This window comes from Maniola jurtina, chromosome 9 (assembly GCF_905333055.1).
Source record: "Maniola jurtina chromosome 9, ilManJurt1.1, whole genome shotgun sequence".
Taxonomy (NCBI): domain Eukaryota; kingdom Metazoa; phylum Arthropoda; class Insecta; order Lepidoptera; family Nymphalidae; genus Maniola; species Maniola jurtina.
Window position 1 is genome coordinate 10281688 of NC_060037.1, and position 24653 is coordinate 10306340.

A 24653-nucleotide genomic window follows, 5' to 3' on the forward strand; every position below is an offset into this window, starting at 1 on the left:
AAAAAAGCTAGGCTCACATTAACTACTTGTAGTCTAGGTATCTAGCTTTTCTAAAGCTCAGCTATAAAATGTCCGAGCTTTTAGATACACTTTAGAGCTGCTAAATATTCAAATTTTAGATACACAGCTGCTGAAAACCAGTAATTTTTTAGGTGATAGTAACAAATAGACGGACGGGCAAAACGAGCAACATTTTGTCGATCGACTGTCGCTTGTTACCTTTGTTGTTCTCGGTTACCTTTTCAAGGGCCGCTGGAGGGATGCCAGAATCTCCCTTTTCGCCTTTCGGCCCCGGTGGACCAGGTTGACCTGCTGCACCCGGTGGACCCTATTAAAAGCGACACTTAATGAATGATTTATAGTTCCGGACTTAATACGAACCTATCCCGGGCCTGATTAAGTAAGTAATACTAAGTAATTTGTATTTGTAAAAAATAAAACTGACTGACTGATCTATCAACGTAGGTACAGTTCAAACTTGATATTAATCTCTCCAGACTCCAGAGTGAAGCTGGAGCGGCTCAGCTACTAATTGAGGCTATCTTCCGACCGTCGACGATTAGCTAGAATCAAGTTAGGCTAAAAACTAGAAACGAATTGGCGAGCAACGAGAACTGAGTGGGTAGTTGTGATAGTTGTGTCGCTACGCTATAAGCAAGTGTGCGAGTGTAACGAGCGAGTGTTTTGACCACCAAGAGGGTATTGCTGTATAAGTTTTGCATTGATAGCTCTTGTCCATGCTACAAACTAGTAGGGATAGAGTTCTTACTCACTCTCACCTCTGCACAGTCAGAGATCAACTATTAATATGTACTTAATTATATGTATCTTTTTTATTGACATGGAATCACAAACCAATTGTGTGTACTTATCATGAGCGAGAAACTAGTCCGTAGCTAGTCGATTCCTCGTCGGTGGTGGGACGAGTGCCTAAACAGCAGCTTACTATAACTTACCGTCCACCCAGGTAACCCGATGTCTCCAGAAGGTCCATTAGTGCCAGGTACTCCGGGAGGACCTGGAAGACCTGGTGGCCCTCTTGGGCCCGGCGCACCAGGATGTCCGCGTTTCCCTCTTGGCCCAGTTTCGCCTTTTTCACCCTTTAGAAACAAAAATCTAATTATTACCGACAGCAAAACTTGACTATACTTTATTTCTTTATAATTGTTGTATTATAGGATTTCTTAATGATGCTTCTAAAATCAAAAATAAAACCAAAGGCGACGGGCTTCAACATTATCATCATCATCATTATGATAAACTCTTCGCTGGCCCACTACTGAGCACAGGTTTCCATTCAGAATAAGAAGGGTTTAGGCCCATAGTCCACCAAAGGCCAAGTACAGCAGACTTCACCTTTGAGAACATTACGGAGATCTCTCATGCATGCAAGTTCCTTCACGATGTTTTAGCTTAAATCGCACATAACCCCAAAAAGTTAGAGGTGCATCGCCCGGGATCGAACCCCTGGTCTTCCGATAGGAGGGGAAAGTCTTAAACACTAGGCTATCACAGCTATTATTATCTATTGGCCTAGGTAAATATCCAGCAGGTATTGGCCCAATATGCTGTGAAAGTCTACTCAAAAAGTCTGTGCTTGTATTCTGGATTTTATTGTAAGTTCTATTTTATTGGTATTATTTGGAGTAGCCATATGTTAGAATGTCCCCCGAGATATGAAGGCACATAGAGAAAAACGTGGGATGAATCCATAATACAAAAAAATCGATTCGGACGTAGGTACTCGTACTATAACTACATTTATGAATTCAGTAACATATCTTGGATTCAAGAAACATCGTGCCATAGTATTTATATATTCCAGAAGAGTCATTTGAGTTAGCCACTTTTGACATTATATCACTAAGGGCCGATATCACCAACGTAAAATAAGTCTTATCCGAGAGTTGATTTGATGTTTTGGCAGGTTTTCAATACAAAAATTGTCACTACGCCCTTTCTTAAAATTGTCTTTTTATATTATTTTTAACCGACTTGAAAAAAGGAGGAGGTTATCAATTTGTCGGGATCTTTTTTTTTTCTAATTTAATTTGAAATTGTTAAGTTAAACATCGTTAATTATTGTTCCTCGACTAATATCTAAACCTTGAACTTACTAAGGTTTATTTTACTTTTGCCGTAAAATCTTGTGTTTTCCAACTAACTTCCGGAGCACCTGAATCCGAATAGGAAACCCATTAGCGTAACCTATCTAACGTTAATTCCTGCGCCATTAGTATCTAAGTAGGTTAATCCTAGCTTTTGCAAAATAGTCCTAGCCGATTTAACGTTTTCGTACAAAAAATATGTTATCGGGACTTAGTGTCTACCTAGCAACCTTTGAATTTGATTTCATAAGCACCTACAAAAAAAACCAGTCAAGTGCGAGTCGAACTCATAAATGAATGGTTTCGTACTATTGTATAAGATAATCACTTTTCTTTAATTCGTATGGTGGCCATTTTGAAATTCACCATCTTGGGTTTTTAATATTTTTTGCTATAGCGGCAATAGAAATACACACTCTGTGAACATTTTAATTCTTTACCTATTTTAGTTTATGAGATACAGCCCGCTGACAGATAGATGGGCAGACAGTGGAGACCTAGTAATAGGGTCCCGTTGGCACCATTCGGGTACGGAACCCTAAAAATCTTAGCTTTTTCAGTTCGTTAGGCACTCGTGAAAGAACCCATTATATTTGATACTAAAATAGAAACCTTTTACCTCAGCTCGGAGGAAATTATTTTTATAAGAGACACTTTATTATTTTTATTTCTTACTACATAAGACAGATATTTTTATCATATACGGAACAATATTGAAAGAATGTGGCAGTTATTATATAAGAATATGATATGAGTACGAATAGGTAATTTATTGTAATACTAGCTGATACCCGCTGATACGTTTGCCAAAAAAAAAGTATAAATACTGACTTAAGCAACCCATTTTGCTTTTTATTGATGGTCAAAGTTTACGTAACGGTAACGCTACGGTTACGTTACTTAAATTTAACCGCCTGTCATGCAACTCTCCAAATAAAATCTGAGCAAATGTAACTTACACACTTAATAGATCTCAGCCAGGACTACGACTGTGTTGGTGTTTGTTGGCGCGCGTGCTCTGCCTTTTTGGAGTGTTTTTTTTTTGTTAAAAGTGACCGGGTTTTATGTTTTGCTGGTGTTTTTTGGTGGTGGAACTGACTGGGAGGCGCTCTGAAGGGGGGCCGCGCGTGTGTCGGCGAGCGCCGGCACAGACGAGGTCCATACTTTTATAGTTTCCCTTACTTGTGAATAACTACAAATTTGACATTGGCTAATCTTTGTAAAGCCAGACGAGAGAGAGAGAGAGAGAGAGAGAGAAAAGATCTCAGCCATATTATTAAGGTCATGGAGAGACAGTTCAATGCTGACTTACTTTTGTCATAACCAGAGCTTCTTCACGTGATATTGCAACTGGTCCAGGCGGGCCGGATTCACCCTTATCTCCCTTAGGGCCAATAAGGCCTGGTACTCCTTGCGTACCAGGTAAGCCTGATGGCCCTATATCACCTCGCTCCCCAGGCTTGCCATCAGTTCCAGGGAAACCTTGAGGACCTTCCATGCCTCTGCCCCCCTTTTCACCCTGGGAAACAAAAATACTTAAAGACTTTATTACAATCAAATTACTTATAAATTATAAATACAAAGAAATTATTACTAGAATAATTACAATCAAATTGTGCAGCACCACAGAATTCTAAAAAATTGTACTTAATAGAAATGTTCTTAATGCCTAAATAGCACATCAACGTAGTCGAACGAGGTACCATATTGAAATACTTTAGCCATAAAGGCGTTAATCTTTTCATAGACGCTTACGAATGCGTCGGTGTGCTAAAAGTAGGTATATTGTATGAGACTTTTATGGTACAGCTCCACTATTGAGATTCAAAAAATGATTTGTGATATTTGTGAATTTTTGGACGCTGTCAATCATATCGTTCCAGACATTCACCCTAGTAACCCAAATGGTTACCCGGGGCGCTTGCTATATCAAGTTCATTCGATCCTATAGCTGTAGGTACTTATCTGCGCAGTGTCAAGATCATGATCATTTAACACTTCTAAACCAATTCTGGATTCTGTGTGCAGTCCATTTCTAATTATATTATGAAGTTATCTCACTAAAGAGAAGTTGAAATTAAGATACTAATTCAAGTCTCCCGCCTAACTGTAAGCTCATTATTATGTATGAAAATTACTGTTTTGTTTCCATCTCATCTTAATATAAAACCGCCCGGGAATTGAGCCACTCCGCAAATTGTTGACGGAAAGAAACTCGGAAAAAATGTTGCCTTGCTGACCGCTGATATTATAAAAAAAACGATGCGCCGTTTTTACTTGATGACTGAAGCCTAATCAAGTTTAACTGAAAACTTCTTTAGGTACGTAACGTTGGGCGATTTTGGGATGGGTAAATACTTCAAGGTATGAGACCTTGCTAATGTTAATTAGTGTTCGGAGGTCCGATAGATGTAAAAATAATAATAACGTCGACCGGATTTCGGCCACGGCGGCCAATCTCCATAGAAATCAGCCAGCTGCGCGGGTGATATTATAGCGCAAAAATGTGTGCGCAAAAAGGTGCACTCTCTATTCCCTCACTCTCATTGCCCGATGCGATGGAAACCGACAAAACCGAAGAGAGATCTCTCCGAGGCACAAAAACATTTTTTTTTGTAATTTTTTTTTTTTAATTAATACGGAACAGTAACCGTTGACTGAATATCTTGTGGTGGTATATCAATGGTCGTCGGCTTTCTTATTTAAGTCCCGGGTAGGTAATTACCTTTTCACCCTTTTCCCCTCTATCGCCTTTCAGCTTTGCGACTTCCTGTAGGCCTGAAAACATCATACATTTAAACATCTATGATTCAAAATAAGGTACACCGCACACCTACAGAATGGAGTGAAGCGGAGACGTGGCATCCTTCTAACCGACTTAACAAAAGGAAGAGGTTCTCAATTCATCGGATTTTTTTTTATGATAACAACTCAAACTTCACTTTTTAACGTTTGTGTAACTTTGACGATCAAAACCGGGGTTGCAAGTTTTTGCATCTCTTCCATGTCTTGTTCTCATTAAAAAAAAACTTATGATTAAGTACATATAATGCTCAATAAAAGTTGTTATCAAATAAAACTCCGCCTTTTTGTATGCCGCGTTTCCGCTCCGCCAGAATTTGTGATAGCCAAAAAATCATTCGTTGATGATTTTTTTCTATCTGATAATTTTAAGGGATTTTTATTTATATATACTTATATCGCATAAAAACCCATACAGCATACTATAGGTTCTTAGAGTTCCATGTAACTACATGGAACTCTAAGAACCCCAAAAAAACATTGAAAAATCGTACCTTTGTAAGTAATACAAAGGAGCTTATACAAGTCTATTTGAATATATAGCAAATAATTTCCATCTAAATAATATACCTAGATCCAAAGACGTCTAATATAATATTCATATTCAGTTACATTATGTTATGACTACATAAAACAATGTATTATTAGAGTGAGGCGGGGGAGAAACGGCAATATGTACATTTCGTAAGTTATGAGTTCTTGCGGTGCGTAAATCACTGCGGTTGAAGTTTGATGCTTATGAATATGTATTGAATGAATAATTGCTTGAGAAAGTTGAAGTTTGTAATGAATGGGCAAGGATCACTCATTGTACTGAATATATTTTAATGGATTTAAGTTCTTCAACAGCTTTTGTATATTTTGTTGTTGAAGTGTGAAACTTTTTAAGACTAATTTTTACAAGTTCAAGAAGAATAATAAAATAAAGTCGCATAAATTAATGTAAAGGTGCATTTAGACATTTGCACGAGTGCGAGTGGTGAAAAGAGACACAGGACGGGACGTCAGACCGCTGCGCGCTGTTCACACAATTTGTCTCTGGTCTTCATAATCTCGCACTTCGTATTGCACTTACGTCTCGTCTCACAATCGCACGGTAGCGAGATTTTGCGCAAGTGATACGCTGACAGAAAATAATCTAAAATAATGAATCTAAAACAGGTCTTGGAGTCTAACGTAGTGCTTACATTCACTTAACAATCAACCAAAGATACTTATTATAATCTTTGGTAGAAACGAATTTTTTATGCACGGTGTAGAAAATGGTAAGCGGACAAGCGTCATCGTTGTGCCAAGATGTGATGTGAGGGCAAATATGTAAATACGCGCCATTATGTAATTTATTAAAAGCTGTTTCTTACAAATATTTTTGATAAAGATTTTGATGATAATAATTAGTAAGTAACTATACCTGGACTTATAACATCACTTGACAATGAATAATTGTCTGTGATGGTAACCACTGATGGTGCAGGGAGACCAGGTAGTCCTCTAGCCCCTGTGAATAAATTATTATATTTAAGTTTAATACTAAATCTGTTTAATATCTATTGAATTGGTTGGTATAGGGTTCTTTCGGAAAGGTTCAGCATCATACTTCTCTAATTTGAAGGAGGCCTTTAAAAAACAAAATTGAAACAACCACCCATACAATTTTGTACGCCCCAATAAAGTAGGTAATATTATTAACAAAAGTGTTCGACAATCGAAAATAAAGGCAACAGAAATTTAAAAATTGCAATAAAAGCGTTGTCGTGGAAATAAATTGTTCTGGAATCCGTTAAAAGGTGCCGGGTGAAGGAATAAAGATTTTTCCGAACCGTCGCTATAAAGACCCAAATTCCTGTTCTTTGCAAATAAATAAAGGGTACAATGAAACATAAAATTTCATGGTCGAGTTTGCTCGGTTCCTTTTTTGAATGACACTAAATTAAGTTTAAAAGGAATGTTATTTCAAGGATATTTGTTCTTGGCAATTTTCTTTGCAGCAGGAACAGTTTTCGGATTTTTTCTATTAAAGAAATTGCACCCAATCGGTTTTCTATTTTATAAAGAATTTAGATTAAGATTAACCATGAAAACCATGCTTCTATACTAATATTATGAATGCGAAAGTGAGTGTGTCCGTCTGTTTGTCTGTCTGCTAGCTTTTTATGGTGAACAGAGTTTTAAATCCCGGAGAAGGGCATAGGCTACTTTTTATCTCGGAAAATCAAAGAGTTCGCACGGGATTCCTCAAAGCCAATCCGTTTAACCAATTTTTAGAAATTTGGTACAGAGATAGCTTGCAATCCGGAGACTGACATTGGCTAGTTTTATCCCGGATAGTCAAAAAGTTCCTTCGGAATTCAAAAAAGTTTAAAACAACGCGTATCATCTAGTTTTTTAATAAGGGGTCCTTCACAACGTAGTTATGTATTTATTTACGCCAACAAAAAAAAATGAAAATATACCTATAAGGACCACAATACAGTTTGTTTACTTACGCCTATAAAGAATAAAGTAAATGTACATAAGTAATTCGGAAAGAATGGTTGATTTAACTCGGTACCTTTTTCGCCTTTTTCCGCGGGTCGTCCGTGCGCGCCGGGCAGGCCAGGTGTGCCATCTTTTCCGGGTTGCCCACGTTCCCCTTTCGCGCCATGTGGCCCACGCGCGCCAGCATACCCCTATAACATAGTTATAACTTATAACTAACGAACGGAAAATAATATTTCAGGGCATCGAATGGAGTTATTGAGTTACTTTTACGGATATTGAATGTGATTTTCTTGTAGCTATTGTCCTAGCTACCTAGATGGTGATTTGTTATATAAAGTGGCGACAGTGTAACTTATTTTTTAGAGAAAACTTGCTGTCGAGAGTAGGAATTTAATATCTGTGATGAATACTGCAGTGATTTTTTCGCGCAAAAGTAGCATTGATATATGTAATTTTTTGAACCCGTATAACTAACGGAATTAATAAAAGATACAGAAACTAAACGTATTATACCAAGCTACAGATAATAATTAGTTTCTAGGGCGTGTCTACAAAATTTCATGGTGTTTTGTTGGTTAATATTCGATTAAGATTTAAAATAATTTATGTTTCTATATTATAGCTTACACCTTTCTTAGATAATCCTTATCTATTGATGAAAACCGTACAAAAATCCATACAGTAGTTTCTGAGATTAGCCTGAACAAACACGAAGCCAGTTCAGCGGGGGACTTTATTAGTGATCATAGTACTACTGATTTGAATTACCTATCCTTAAATTTCATTGATCTTATCGTAGCTTCAGAGTTAAAACCTATTCTAACCTAAAATTATAGTCTTCCATAAGATATCCGTTATAATACGCCCATCAACTAAAAGAAACATTGTAACTAAACCTATAACAGAAGTGAGACGGCGTAGTTTGGGAGTCTCAGTGCCCTTTTCCTAATGAGAGAGGCCTTTACAAGTGGCTCGGTAGAAAGCTGTTACTGTGTTTTTTTAATGACCTAGCATTGAGACAGGGATATGACGCTTTTTTGTTACTTCAAGTACTTGAAAAGTTGCCTCTTTATCCCTGAAATGCTAAGTTTTCCAATGATTTTAAAGTACCTCATTACTGTTACTCGTACCTATCAAGTTATTGGCTCAACTAAGTGAACGTTAGGTATCTTGGGGCCGCCTTCAACTTGCTTATCTTCATGTCATTTTGTATGTACTTATGTGTCTTTATATATTGTTTGTTGGTTTGTCCGTCAATTACATCGTAACGGAGCAACGAATTGACGTGGTTTTTCGTATCTATATAAAAAAGACCTGTAGAGTGTAGAGTGATAGAGTTCCCACAGAAATTTACAAATCTAAATCTACGTGGACGTAGTTGGTTGCGAGCATCATAGGTAGTTTTGTTCATGAAAAATTCCTTTGATCTCCTAAACAAAATAATAATTTAAAATACTGAGGAAGGTGATTGTTGGAAATTTACAAAGGTACCGTTTTTAATCCACCGATCACTCGGCTTGAAAAATACACCTATTATTATTTTCATTTGAAATTTTAATTAGTATCCACGAAAACTTTGAAGAGTTAATAACAAGGAAGTTGTCTATAGCTTATAATTTGTACCAATTATACTTATAATAAACAATTTTACGAACCGAATGAGAATGTTCAATTTTAAATATTCCTTTTGCTTTTAAGTATTATTTTACGTAATTGTACTTTTTTAAGTATTATTTAGCTTAATCCATATTTATGGATTAAGCTAAATCAAAATTTAATTAAAATATCTATTAAATAATTATTGTCAATATTATTAGTGGACTGCAGATTACCAAATACAATCAGTGCGACAAAACTTCTTTATGATTTTAGTATCGACAAAATGTTGCAAAAGCCGCGAAAATTACTGTCATACTGATTGTGCTTGGACTGCAAGACTTCAAACTAAAGTCGCGTTTCGGATAAATTATAAATATTCATTAGCAACGCAACGGACTGAAATATTTACATTAAGGCCTAATTTACACGAGCGTTATAAAGCGTTGCGTTAAAACCCGGCGTTGGCGGGTATTAACGTTGTACGCGTAAAAAAGCGTTGTCGTGTGAACAGATACTTGGGAATGCATTTTTGTTCTATTTGAACGCTTTTTAAACGGACGTTTAAAAGCTCTCGTATGAATGAGGCCTAAATCTATATCAATAAATAGTCTGTTAAATAAAATTAGGTTTGAAGCGATCATGGATATACAGTACTAGATTATTATGTATTGTAATGTGGGTAATATTCACGATAAGTCAGGTATTAGCAGTAAATTACTAGGTAAATATTTTCCGAACTCACCCGTTCACCTTTATCGCCTTTGCCTCCGTGTAATCCCTTCTCGCCTTTACTCCCCTGGTAACCCCTCTCTCCCTGGGGTCCCGGGAGGCCCATTGGGCCTCTTTCGCCTGGGGGCCCCTGAATCGCACGATCGGTCCCGTATAATCCCGTTGATTCCTGCGACAGAATTCACAATTACTATGCAATCAATCTAAGAATAGGATCCAATGACCTCTATCAGTTGTCACTTGGAAATTACGGTTTCTAAGAAAAATTGCTAACGATTTTTACACATTTTTCAGATTTTAGATGGAAAAAATAGGAAAATAGTCATGGTTACCGTAGCATTGTGACAAAAAAAAGACAGGGATTGCTTTAGTCCTAAATTAGTTAGGTATGTGGTTCTTTTTGTATTACGAAGATGTAGGAAGCGACGCGTCAACAAAGTGGCGCCTTTTGAAAAACAGCAATACTTATATTATTTCGAATTACAACCGTCCACAATGGAGTGTGATTATTTAAAAAGCTGTGAAGCGGTCCTCAAGTCGGGGCCGTATTTCCTTATACAAAAAAAGTAAGAGCACCCTCCATTTTATTCCAATACTGATGATGTCAATTGGGCGAATGGAAATAAATTCAATTTAATCTCGTAAAATCTAAAGGAATCGTTAATATGGAGTGGAAATTCGTTTTTTATTATACTTAGCTTCTAAGTAGACTTTGAGTAAAACGAAGAAAGAATTTCATTAAACATTTCAATGGAATTGATTGAATGTTTTATGCGAGATTTACACGACATGATTTTCGATTGAAGTCAACCATATACATAAAAGTGTATCTAAAATGTTACCGGATTGCAAATGGCGAAACAGAAAACGTTTTGTATGAAACAATAGGTTGCGTATGGTGGGAAACCTACTTTGAAATTGTTTGTAAAAATTCTGTAGAAGATTTTCATTCTCATAAATCTTTAACTATCATTTTTGCAATCGGTTCATAAATCATTTTAATCATAGACTCAACCGCGTTGCGTCGAGAGCTGAGACCCTGTGAGTCCCGGATGGGTTTCAAACTAGTTGTACCTATGTACCTATGCAGACTAACCACGTAAGTACAACCGGGATCATCTATCTATGTTTATAATCAGTGCCGATCTGAAAACCTACCGCATTATTATTCTAAGAAAACTTAGTCCTACTATTCTATGATTAATGGAAAGGGTCGTGACCCTGAGCAACGCGGAATACAATGCACTGAGAAGGAGTAGTTGTGAATAATTAGGGAATAGATATAATATAACTTATTTATCAAGTCCTGTATTTTTAAACAAAATCAAGGTAAAAAAGTGGTGGTACATATTGGTACGACAAAATCAACTCGTGTAAGTCTCGCTTAACTTCATATTACAGTTCGCAGCTGTTAATAAACAGGTTTCAGGTTTTTTATCACAATTGAGGTCCGAATATTGTATTCGAAGACCGTCCTAAGGACTGGTGTGTACTTTTATATTATACTGAAAAAAATCCGTCAAGTGCGAGTCAGACTAGCATACGAAGGGTGCCATTAGCACTAACCCCCCAGCAAATAGGTATAACATAGGTATAGGACTTCGTCTGTGTTAGTGTTACCTCTACGCAATTAAGAAAGCACCGAGCGAAGGGTGCTACTTCTGCGGAGAGGAAGACACCCCGAGATACGCAATCTTTGAATGTCCGGGTTGTGCCGACCTAAGAGTAGATGCGCTAGGATCGACCGACGCGGAGGGTGTGAATGCCCGAAACCTTATACCTACCGCGCATGCTGTCGAGCGAAGACGCCTGGCAGCGATATAGCCAAATGCTGAGGGCTATAGTGATTAGAAGAGAAGAGAGGGAAAAAGAAGAAAAGAGAAAGACCGAGATTTGGGAGGTCAGCACGAAGTAATGCCACGCAGTTCCGTGCTCACCTTGGACGACATGCAGAGGTTATTTTAGTCCGTGCAAGTCGGACACACCCTGCCAGCCGGCAGAAGTCCGTAGGGATTTTTTCCTCCCCCGAAGAAAAAAAAAAGTGTTAGCTGGCGGGCGTCTTCTGCCTTTTTCGCGTGTTTTTTTTTTTTTTGTTAAAACTGACTGGAAATCGCTCTAAGGGGGTGCCGTGCGTATCCCAGTCGGGGTCCATACTTGTATGGTTTAACTAACTTGTTACAAATAACTACAAACTTGACATTGGCTAATCTTTGTGAAGCCAGACGAGAGAGAAAAAACATAGGTATATTCTTAAAGTGCCTTCTTCTCATCAATATTCAGTGCCCAAAACTTGTAACGTATTTAAGAAATTACCCTCGGGACGTGTAATACCCGTTCCCTGACATCTAAGTGTTATTGTTAGTAGGTAATGTATGCCTACTTACATTATTTTGTAAAACAAGATTAGTGTTTTCCCAGGAGCATACATAGCATAGGTTTAGAAAATGATAAGTATTGATTGGATAATACTATGCACTCAAAAAATAAATAAAATACCAAAATTGATAACTATTTATGAAGTGAATGCTTGGTAAATTAAAATTAAATTACTTGTTTATAAATACTCATTCTTGTTCTTTTATATTAATTTACCTAATGTCCAACCAGTTAATAAAATAATGTATCATAAGAGATGTATTTTAAATCATAAAGTTACAAGTGTAAATTAAAAATTTATAACACCCCCGACAAGTGAAGGTTACAGTAACTAGAAAAGAGCTGATATCTTTCAAACGGCTGAACCGATTTTGTTGGATTATAGCTAAGAACACTCTCGATCAAACCACCTTTCAAACAAAATAACTATATTAAAATCGGCTCATTAGTTTAAGAGCTACAAGGCCACAGACAGATACACACAGATAGATAGATACACACGTCAAACTTATAACACCCCTCTTTTTGGGTCGGGGGTTAAAAATACATAATAATAAACATTGTAGGTATAGCAGGTAAACGGTAACATATGAATTTCTCTCTTCTCTGTCATCAGTAATTTGACATTCAAAAGAAAACACAAAGCTTTGTACCACTACACAACGTTTATTATTAAAGGGTGTACTTCCATGCATAATATTAAAAAATACATAAAAATAAAATTAATCGAGAACAAATTACATTATAACATGATATTTATAACGTTGACGGTATAAAAGTTAATAAATTACTAAAGCATCTATACTTAACCCCTATGCAAAGTTCATTATTAATGGGATTAAACAAAAAATTTAAAAACTTAGAAAATAAAATTGATCAAGAATCAAAATATACTATATGCTATGTACGTTAATGGTATAATAATATAAAAGAGAATAAATTACTGTGAATACACTTAACAGAGCTCTCTCCGTCACTTACTCCATACAATCGTAGTTCCCATTTCATTTGAATATTAAGCAACCAAAGTCCATGAAATTTTGCAGACATAGTCTAGAAACTAATATCTGTGTCTGTGGTGTTTTAGATTTTTCTAAAAATATGTAGTTTTAAAATTACAGGGGCTCAAAGATTTGTATTTTTCTTTAAAAAAAGGCCCAACTTTGTGCTCGTTTTTCTAGACAACGAAGCAATTTAATGAAATTTGGAAAAACCACAGACCTAGAAAATTTAATGAATATTATGTAGTAAAAAAATTATCGTTATATATTTTATATTGTTATAATTATGTGGGAACTACGAAAACCAGAAATTACACCCAGAAATCTTGAAAATTTCGTGCTGTCTCGATTTGTCCAAGCGGGGTGGTGAAGTGCGGGGGACGACACGTGAAACTGACAGAAACTGACAGTCTAAACACACGGGCCACATTTAGACTGCACCCAACTCCAAACTTGTCGATAGGTCTAACTAAATACACTGGTACATTTCAACTTGCGTTAGACGTATGCGTTACCTACTCAGACGTTGCCTGTAGATAAAAATATGTCTCATATTTGCTGGCAATAGCGCATGCATCAAACCCTGCAAGTTGCAACTCTCTTGCAACCTATTCCTCACGCAATACGCACAGCTTTAATATTATAATTTTTGACAATGTATACTATATGTAATGCCATATCACAGGTCACTCTCTGATTTATTGCTAACAATTTACTTCCAAATGCAAAGAAATCTAAGTGTGTTGAATTCACACTGCCCAATACCAGGACCTTAAATGACATAAATTCATTGATAAATAATCATATGTTGAAAATAAAGGAGAACCCCGTGTTTCTCGGTATAATGTTAGATGCAAAGCTTCTATGGAACACCCACATATCAACACTTGATGGTAAACTCAGCTCTGCTGCTTACACTGTTAGAAAAATTCGACAGGTACTGACGTGGAAACTGCAAAAATTGTATATTTTGCTTATTTTCACTGTATTATGTCTTACGGACTCTTGCTATGAGATAAAGCGGTAGATATTGAGAAAAAAATGTATTACAGAAAAGGACAGGACGTGCAATTTATAATTTAAAACCGCGCGCTGCCATACAATAAAAATATAAGGAAATAAGTACCTTATCTATTATCTTATAGTAGCTTCTAAATATATTTACAACTAGCTAATGCCCGCAGCTTCGCTCGCGTGGATTTAGGTTTTTAAAAATCCCGATCCTTTCATTTCCCAGAACAAAAGTTGCCTCTCCGTAATAGCCCGTCCCCGGGATGCAACTTGTTTCTGTATCACGTAAGAATATTTAAACGGATGATCCTTTTCAAATCCCGAGGGATCACCAGGATTTAGGAATGCAATTTCTTACAGCATCAGGGTTGAGGTCAACGACAAAGTGTTTACTTGGTATAGATACCTTCAATATCAATTAATAATCGACACTTTTTAAATCCCATTAGCTTTAGTAGTCAGATCCCCTGCAACATCAGGGTTGAGGAGTTGGAATCCAAATTTTTTATTGAACAATGTCGCAAACTTTCTTTATCGATTAAAAAAACTACCCAAAATTACGCAGTTAGTTTACCTGCCAAATTTCATGGTTTTGAGTCAACGGGAAGTACCCTAGAGGTTTTCTTGACACACACGACAGACAGAGAGATAGACAACAAAGTGATCCTATAAGAGTTCCGTTTTTCATTTTGAGGTACGAAACCCTAGAAAACGTAGGATCGGCATTCCGAACCAGTGGTAAATTTTTCTGACCATCCAAAAACACTTTGAAGTTTACCTAAAAGTTTACAGGAATAAAAATTTATCATTGTATTCCATTCCATTTCATTCTATTCCATTCTGTTCAAAGATAAATAGATAATAAAAATATTTGTCACCGAAACAATAATTTACGATACATCGACCAATATCAATTTTACTGATGACAATCTGACTATTACCAAAGTGAACGACTACTATAATATCTATTATATACGACTAACATAATATGTATTATAAATTGTGTGCCGTTTGCATTCTCACTAGGTTCTCATTAAGTTTGTTTTATTTGGTTAAACTTTCTGGCATTTATATTGTTATGACGTTTAATTGGCAAATAGTCTGTTTATTGGCTGAAACTCAAAAATTCAGCCAATCACAACAAAGAAAATATTGTAATAATGATTGATGCAGCTTTCTGTAATTGAAAACAAAATATTTGACATTAACTTGAATGTGACAGTGTTTTCCGAATAGGGTTGCCAGAGGCCCCGTATTTTACTGGTTACCCCGTATTTATGGATACAGAAACCTGTAATTATGAAAATAAAATACGGGGCAAATAAAACTAAATATTTTTAGGGTTCCGTAACTCAAAAGCAAAAAAGAACTCTTATAGGATCACTTCGTTGTCTGTCAGTCTGTCAGTCTTTCCGTCTGTCCGTCTGTCCATTTGTCCTTCTATCCGTCTGTCATGTGTTCATGAACAAATATTAGTATTTTCAATTTTCAAAGTAAGATAACTACATATATCAAGTGGGTTATCATATGAAAGGGCTTTACCTGTTCATTCTAAAACAGATTTTTATTTATTTTTATGCATATTTTTTTAATGCATAACAGTTTTTGATTTCTCGAGTAAAATGTCGGAAAAAATACCCGAATACGGAACCCTCGGTGCGTGGGTCTGACTCGCACTTGGCCGGTTTTTTACAAATTCAGCAGGAGCTGGCTGGCGAAATCAAACACTGACGTTATGTCCAGTAGAAAGAATATTTTCCTTTTGCGGCAATGCGTAGCCGAAACCCACTCGATATTGATCATGGTCGTAGCCAAGGCGGCGGGGCTTGGTTTGAGGATGTAAGCCTTTTTTTATACAAGTTAGCCCGTGACTTTAATCTTTTCTAGTGGTAAGTGATGATGCAGTCTAATTTCTTGGCCGTTAGGGCCATACTAACCATATAACTAGCCATGACCGAAGCCTCCCACCAGACCAGAAATTTCGAAATGGCGACTGCGCCTGGGAAGCCGTCAAAAACCTAAGCCTAAAATAATACTTACACTATTTCTTGCATTTGCTTACCAATTTTTTTTTTGGAAATATATCAAACATTTCGCGCTCACTTCACTCGCGCTTTGAATTTCTATTACTTGGTGTAAACCCCGCAATTTCGTTTGCATGAATTTAGATTTTTAAAAATTCCGTGGGGGATTTTCCGGGCTAAAAAGCCGCCTAAAAAAAATGTCTGGGATGCAAGTTACCTCTGAATAGTAAGTACCAAAATTTTGGTAAAGAAGATGGGCCGTGAAAGGGTAACAAATAGATAGGCAAATAGATATACTGTCGTATTCGTAATATTAGTATGGATAGGAAGCTTTAAAAATAAAATCTTGCTATGGCTACACTCGTTTCCCTTTCACTTTAATTTTTTCTGTATTGAACCAAAAACACTTACGCTCACTGCGCTCGCGCTTTTTTATTGTTGTATTTTATCTCACTGTCAAATTGAAAGGCGAAATTCCACTAACCAGGTAATTAGCCCATAAAGTTGAGCGAATGTTTTTTTCCTCATGACAGGATTCAGTTCCGGCCCTAATAAAACCTCTCCCGCAATCGATTCCTGGCTACGGCCATAGTATTGATACTGTGAAGGTGGAATTACAAATTAAATGTAATTTTAAGTTGAAATGAGAAGATTGTATGCATGAAATGTATAACATTTTGCTTTACAACACTAAGAGTTTTTAAAAGCTATTTAAATAAATAAATCTTTTATTTAAAACCACATTGCAAACACAGTTCACCAATCAAGATACGGCAACATACAGAGAAAAAATACAAAACTTATAAATAAACTGAAATATCTAAATAGGCTTTCCATGCATTTCAGAGAGAACCACCGCCTATATATATATTCTTCAAATACTTCAAAATTTCAAATTTCTTCAAATCTAAACCCCGTATTTTTGATGGTGGTAGCCTGTAAATCAAAAAGAGCCAGGTGGCAACCCTACTTCGACCTAGACAGAATGAAAAATTGTTTTCATTACTCGGTATGCCTACTGCCATAGTGTGACAGAAAGTGTGACGGTAAATGTGACCTCTGATTGGCCGACTCTCTTTCACTATTTGCTAAAATTGATGATTGCAACAACAATTTTTTCTTTTTTGTAATCGAAAACAGAACACGGACGTCAAACAGGTTGACTAATTGCAATCATTTCTGACCGGCTAACATTGTTCCGCTAGTGGCTCAAACTCACTGTCGCAGCAAGAACATGGTAAATTCAGCCAATCACAGCAATTTGAAATTTGGTTATCACAAATGTACCGATCTAGGAACCGAGAATGCACGAACCAGGGCAGATAGAGATAAGAACAATAATATCATACGTAGGAAATCGACGGGGGATCGTTGGCAAGGATAGCCTTAAATGTCGCAAAGCGAGCAAAGGCTCTTTCGTTTATTGCTTTTTTATATCTACCCACATTTGGCTGTAAAAGAGACGGGGACGCTAAAGAGGTCAGGTAATATCTATGCCTATTTGTCTAAATGAGGTCTATAAAACTACTTATTGGCTGTTAAAGCTAATAGGTTTTTTTTGTATTAAAAAAGTAGAGCAATCGCGATATTGAATATTTTTTTCGGACAATGACGATTTGCGATTGGTTGTACACAAATGAAAAGAGCAATCGTTGATTGCTGGTTCTCCTCGGTAAGAAAGGCATTCCGAACTAGTGATAGATTCATTCCATAATTCAAAACTATGTACAATGTTGAAGTTTATATTTAAAAAAAAAACTCCTAAAAGTGATTCTAACTGTTCCCTTGTTACACAGAAAATATTTTGAAAAGGATATCAGTAGTATTAGACTCGTCAATAGAGTCTATGTGCAAACAAAAGGCACAAGTAGGGACAGTTTCCTGTTAAATGAGCTTTAGGCAACAGAGGAGAGGACAACGATCTCAATGTAAAGAGAGCTCTTTCATACTGCTCGGGAAACGAAAAGTTGACTTACGAATTATTAAATGCAGGGAAAGATAGCCCTGCTGTGGCGGACTTTGTTCCACCCTAAATAGACATATAAATGATTCACTGCAATGGTATCTTAGATCTATCAAGGCTCATTCTTAGGGTTCCGTACCTCAAAATGAAAAACGGAACCCTTATTCCGTCTGTCTGTTAAGAAAACCTATAGGGTACTTCCCGTTGACCTAGAATTATGAAATTTGGCAGGTAGGTCTTATAGCACAAGTAAAGGAATAAATCCGAAAACCGTGAATTTGTGGTTACATCATTAAAAAAAAATTAAAATGTGTTTCAATTTTCAAAGTAAGATAAGTATACGAAGTGGGGTATCATATGAAATGGACATACTTGTATATTCTAAAACAGATTTTTATTTATTTTTATGCATAACAGTTTTTGATTTATCGTGCAAAATTTCGGAAAAATTACCCGAGTAAAAATAACCCTCAGTGCGCGAGACTGACTCGCACTTGGCCGGTTTTTCTTAACACCAACCCTACGTGCTAAATATTTAATTTTAGAATGTCTTACAATTAATGCTGATGTAGCTGGTCCAGGTGGTCCCGCAGGTCCAGGGGGTCCTTGCAAGCCAGGGGTCCCATCTGCTCCCGGTTCTCCTTTCGGTCCCGGTTGTCCTTCAACACCTGGAGTACCAATTTCCCCCCTCTCTCCGTGATCTCCCTTGAGACCTTGAGGTCCTGGTGGACCGGGTTCGCCCATTTGACCCTATGACAAAAACTTTTGTCAGCGATCGTTTTGTAAACAAAGCACAAAAGGAGGATTTCTGTACTTATAACACTATGCTTTTATAGACTAGCTTTAAACTATATCAAAAAGGAGATAAGTACAATGATTCTGTACAGCTACTGTACAGAATCAACAGGATTGAAACATTTTTTTTATTCAGATACAAGTTAGCCCTTGACTGCAATCTCACCTGGTGGTAAGTGACGATGCAGTCTAAGATGGAAGCGGGCTAACCTGGACGGGGTATGGCAGTTTCCATTAAACCCATACCTTGGGTTATACACGGCATCCTACCGGAACGCAAAATCGCTTGGCGGCACAGATTTTCCGGTAGGGTGGTAACTATAGCCACGACCGAAGCCCCCTACCAGAAATTTAGAAATTGATGCCTTATTTTGAAGGGATACGCTTACTTACTGGGCTAAGCATTTGGTTGAATCTGAGGTTTTCTTTATATTTTGTTTTTCAATTTAAATCGATTCGTATTTTAAGGTTATATACAGGTTCAAATTATTAATCTAAAGACTATTATCGCACTGTGAGTTGTTAGGCGGAATAAGACCATATTATTGTGTAGAAATCCTTGCAAAAAACATTAGCTTACCTTGTAGTTTACATTGTTATTACCATTGTTTAGTTGAAATGAGTGTCGGTTGAAAAAACAAAGAATCAAAGTTCAAAATTTTCAAAAAGCAAGACTAACCGTTTTACCAGGTGCACCAGTAGTACCATCAGCACCAGTTGGTCCTTGAGGTCCAGGAGGTCCCGTCAGTTCTGGCATGGCTTCCAACATCAGAGAAATATCATTGATACTGCATTGACATTGGCTGGACAGCGCTACCTATCCAAAACAAATGAAAATCTACATTAAAGTGAAGGTAGAGATCAGCTGGGAATATTTCCGACAGAATAGACAGACAGACAGATGGACGGACAGACAAGCACACTTTCGCATTTATAATAATGATAATGGATTAATTTCTTTATCATAAAATGCTTTATACTCGTAGTAGTACACAAACTCCACTTGAAAAAAAGAAATTAAATTATAACTTTCCAGATATTTTAATGAGATAATTGCTTGAAACCGCTCATTTAATTAGTTCGTTAAAAAGTTTCGAGACTGTAAAGGACTGTAAAACTCAATTTTCCGACAACTTACTAGAAAGTTCTTAGCATTTTTATTATAGTAGGTACCTTTCTTCTTTTTATACAAAACTTTCTTGAATTAATTAGAGTTTAGCTCTTTGAATAAAAGATAATGACACTGGAGGTATTTACCGGTAAGTTACAACAAGTGTAAATAAAAAATTTATAACACCCCCGACAAGTGAAGGTTACAGTAACTAGAAAAGAGCTGATAACTTTCAAACGGCTGAACCGATTTTCTTACATTATAGCCAAGAACACTCTCGATCAAGCTACCTTTCAAACAAAAAAAAAAACTAATTTAAAATCGGTTCATTAGTTTAAGCACTACGGTGCCACAGACAAATACACAGATACACACGTCAAACTTATAACACCCCTCTTTTTGGGTCGGGGGTTATAAACTAGTGATGTGCAAGAATAATTTATTCGATTGCAGAAATATTTTCTTGATACTGACGCGTGTGTGGTGCTTACTATATTACAAAACTGTTTTTTTTTGTAATTTTTTTACTGCCAACAATCGATTAGTTTACAACAAAACATAAACCATGAAGTGTATATCATTCTAGATAATGTCCCTGACTTCATCTACGTGGATTTAGGTTTTCCAAAGGAATATAAATGTTCGACTAGTTTCGTGACTTCTGGGTTCCTTTTTAATGAATCTCTGAACTGTTTAAGTTATCGGTATTAAAAATAGCTTTATTCTCCAGGTATGTAATTATATCCATGCAAAAAATCGCGTCACTACGTTGCTTCGTAGAGGCATGATTGAAGAACAAACTTCAACAAACACACTTTCTCATTAATAGTTCAGATGCAAATCTATCACGTCCATTGAATACAACACGTGCGTCCAAACACTGATCTCTACTAACAATTTATCGTTCTAATTGAATAGATACTTAATAACTTGGTAGTAACTTGATTATTGCGTCGATTATGCCAATTGTCTGGATTATGTTAATATCCTACTAATTATAGACAATCTGTGTAAATTAATTGAATTTTCCATCTATACAAGCTTGGACACAGAACGCATGACAGAAACATAATATCCAACGTGGACTCTAGAAGTTAAATTATAACTAACTGACCCGTCCCTGCTTTGGTAAATTTTCAAAAAAGTCTCTTGGCTTGTGGAATTTCCAAAAAAACTGAACAAGTAGATATTACTTTCATTTTTAATCAAAAACCCAAGTACACCCATTAAACTTAGTGGAATTTCTCCTTCTAAATCACTCAATTTACTTAAAAAATTCGTTTTTAGTGAATGCCTGCATCATAAATGAATCTGCAGTCAAATACGACAAGCTCGTACTTAATCATTAAGTACCTATCGTTTATCCGTGACTTAAGTAGACCATTTTTACATATTGAAAAAATATATTATTATTGCACGACCGTGAAAAAATACATTTTTGTACGGTGTAAAAGTGGAATCCTTAAATTACGCGTATGCGTAAGTAACATTTAAGTCACACGAAGGTCTGTGATGGCGTTTGCTGGCGCGCATGCTGTGCTTGTTTGGAGTGTTTTTTTTGTTAAGAGTGGCTGGTTTTTGTGTTATTTGGTGTTTTTTGGTGGTGGAAATGACTGGGAAGCGCTCTAAAGGGGCGCCGCGCGCATGCCAGCGGGCGCCGGCACAGACGGAGTCCATACTTGTATAAATTCAATAACTTGAAAATATCACAAACTTGACATTGGCTAATCAGAGTAAAGCCAGATTTAAAGAAAAAAAAAAAAAAAGTCACACGAACTGTAAAAAATACTCAACACCTACTCGAGGCTTGAGCAAGTCTATTATTTTACGGAGAACAGCGCAAGATCATACGGATCGTAGTGCACTAATTTAGGCTTCATAAATTTTCACATGTCAACCAAACAAAGTTGAATGTAGTAGCTTACTTATTCAATTGATGACTGTAAAAACGAAGCAAGGTATTTAACTATAAATGCCTTCAAATTATTGTATTATCTACGTCAATTATTACAGAAATTGTCGATTAGAAAATTAACTATTCTATTTTTAATGATCTGTGTATCTATCGACTACCCCCATTTTCAAATGGCTCCCTTTACATTATATCGATTCCTTTACATAATTAAAATCGATTTGTAAAGCTTTGCCCATCACTTAGTGTTAGTTTAATGTACAGAAGATTTGTCTGTCCGCCCCTTTTTGGATGGCTCCCTTTATTAACCCCCGACCCAAAAAGAGGGGTGTTATAAGTTTGACGTGTGTATCTCCTAAACGAATGAACCAATTTTAATTTAGTTTTTTTTTGTTTGAAAGGTGGCAAGCCGATCGAGAGTGTTCTTAGCTATAATCAAAGAAAATCGGTTCAGCCGTTTGAAAGTTATCAGCTCTTTTCTAGTTAAAAATAAGTAGGTCTTTTCTAGTTTTTTTATAGAGGTTTTTGTGTCGGGAGTTTTTTAAATTTTGAGTTATATTATTTTATTGATTCCTATTAACATTATTAAAATTGATTTGTTAAGCCTATCACTAGGAAAGTTTGTCTGCCCGCCCCTTTTTAGATGGCTCTCTCTAAATATGATTTTCTCGATACCTTTACAGGATATAAATTGATTTGGTAAGTTTTGCTCATCACTACGCTAAGTTTTAATATACAAAAACGTTTGTCTATCCGGCCCTTTTTGAATTTTCCCTTTATTTTTAGTGATTCCTTTAGATCAGGGGTCTTCAAACTTTGAAGCCTTAGGGCCATAATGATTTTGTCAGTATGTTCCAAGGGCCAAAACAGTTAAAATTTTTCTGCACTTAACTATATTTCTAGCTAGACTACTTAACAAAGTGCGCGACCTAAGCAAATATACCTACGCTTTTTTTACATTTCAATTACTTCAATTACTTAACATTATTTGTCAGTTATTAATATGCTAAAGCTTAGGTACTTCAATTAAGTTGTCTGCGTCATCATTTCAAGCTATCACGGGCCGGGTTGATGGCTCTGGCGGGTCGGATTTGGCCCGTGGGCCGTACTTTGGAGACCCATGTTTTAGATGATGAAAATTGATTTGCTAAGCGATGCCCATCACTAGTATAACTTTAATGTACAGAACGTTTGTCTATCCGCCCCTTTTCGGATGGGCTCATTCCACTCCTGCCCAGACAAAGCCGTTCTAAAGGAATTGTTATGATCTTATCTATTATGTAGAACCGGGTAAGCTGCGGGATTAAATGTGCTTTGTTTCTCTTGTGATAATTTATTTAGCTTCAACTTTGGGGCAATGAAATAGGTCAAATAAGTTTCGTGATAATTATGCAATAATTTTGGTTTCATATTCATATTATAACTAACTAGGTGATGCCCGCGACTTCATCCGCGTGGCTATAATATATTTTTATGAAGATCTCTTTACTTTCCCGGGACAAAAAAAGATGTCTGTTAATTCAAGATATAACTATCTCTATACTAAATTTCAGCCAAATGGGTTCACCTATTGTGGCGTATAAGGAGTTACTTTGACATTTACGAGTATAATATTAGTAAGATTAACAATTTTTTTTTATCGTACTTACCATATCTTTTCCTCCTTTCAGTGTATCTGTGAAATAATTCAATAGGTATATACAGAAAAATACACAATAATAAATTTAAAAAAAATGCATAAAATATTCTTTAATCGATATTAACAGTAAATCTGTTATAATTTTTTATTGTAATAAAAAAATATTAATTCTTACATGGTGATGAATGTGATATTACTGGTAGCCTGTTCTCATCCGGGTTTACCTGCAAAAGAAGAAAAATCTGTCACTTTATAATATTTCTAAAGCCAGCTGGAATTATATTTCCTTAATTTTTCCTGTTTGTTGTCTATCTCACTCAGGGCTTAAGTCCGGTAAGAGGAAAGTAGACAAGTGTAAATTAAAAATTTATAACACCCCCGAGAAATTTTTTCTTTAGATTTCAATTTAGAATTTTGCGGATTTAGAGGTTATAAACTAACATCAAGACGACTTTTTTTTCAAAAGTTCTATAGAATATCTTACCTGGAATCTGTATTGAATAGGTACAAGTTTGAACAATATTAGATGCTTAGCCCAGATGGGGTCCATTACTCCAAATATAATATTCTCTTTCGTGGCTTTAATTACACTTGTTCACCAACTTTTGGTCATAACAATGAAATATTCGTGGGCTCGTTTCTTTACTCTTTAGACCAATTAGTCTTTGTACTTTATTATACTTGACTACTCGAAAATTCAAGTCTAAGAATTATAATGTACCTACTAGCTGATGCCCACAACTTTGTTTTTCTCTTTTTAAAAATCCCATGGGAACTATTTGATTTTCCGGAATAAAAAGTTGCCACACACTCTTCACATGTGTCCTGAAGAGTGTACAAGTGACATACACTCTAAGCAATAACTCAAAATTTAAAAACCCTCGACACAAAAACCTCTATAAGAAAACTAGAAAAGAGCTGATAACTTTCAAACTTTTGAACCGATTTTCTTCTATAATAGCTAAGAACACTCTTGATCAAGCCACCTTTCAAACAAAAAAAAAAATTAATGAAAATCGGTTCATTAGTTTAGAAGCTACGATGCCACAGATAGATACACAGATACACACGTCAAACTTATAACACCCCTCTTTTTGGGTCA

At 36.2% G+C, this 24653-nt stretch overlaps 1 protein-coding gene across 1 annotated transcript in view; it reads right to left on the reverse strand.

The window, feature by feature from the left end:
- The window catches only part of LOC123868229 (collagen alpha-1(X) chain), a 43646-nt gene that overhangs the window by 11777 nt on the left and 7216 nt on the right, over nt 1-24653 (reverse strand). Inside the window, exons 2-12 of the mRNA XM_045910659.1 lie at nt 23727-23775; nt 23562-23587; nt 19569-19706; nt 18650-18844; nt 9733-9888; nt 7462-7579; nt 6322-6408; nt 4834-4886; nt 3421-3627; nt 957-1100; nt 239-328 (exon numbers count right to left, since the gene is read on the reverse strand). Of these exons, the coding sequence (XP_045766615.1) occupies nt 239-328; nt 957-1100; nt 3421-3627; nt 4834-4886; nt 6322-6408; nt 7462-7579; nt 9733-9888; nt 18650-18844; nt 19569-19706; nt 23562-23587; nt 23727-23775 (1263 nt within the window). The remainder of the gene's footprint in view (nt 1-238; nt 329-956; nt 1101-3420; nt 3628-4833; nt 4887-6321; nt 6409-7461; nt 7580-9732; nt 9889-18649; nt 18845-19568; nt 19707-23561; nt 23588-23726; nt 23776-24653) is intronic.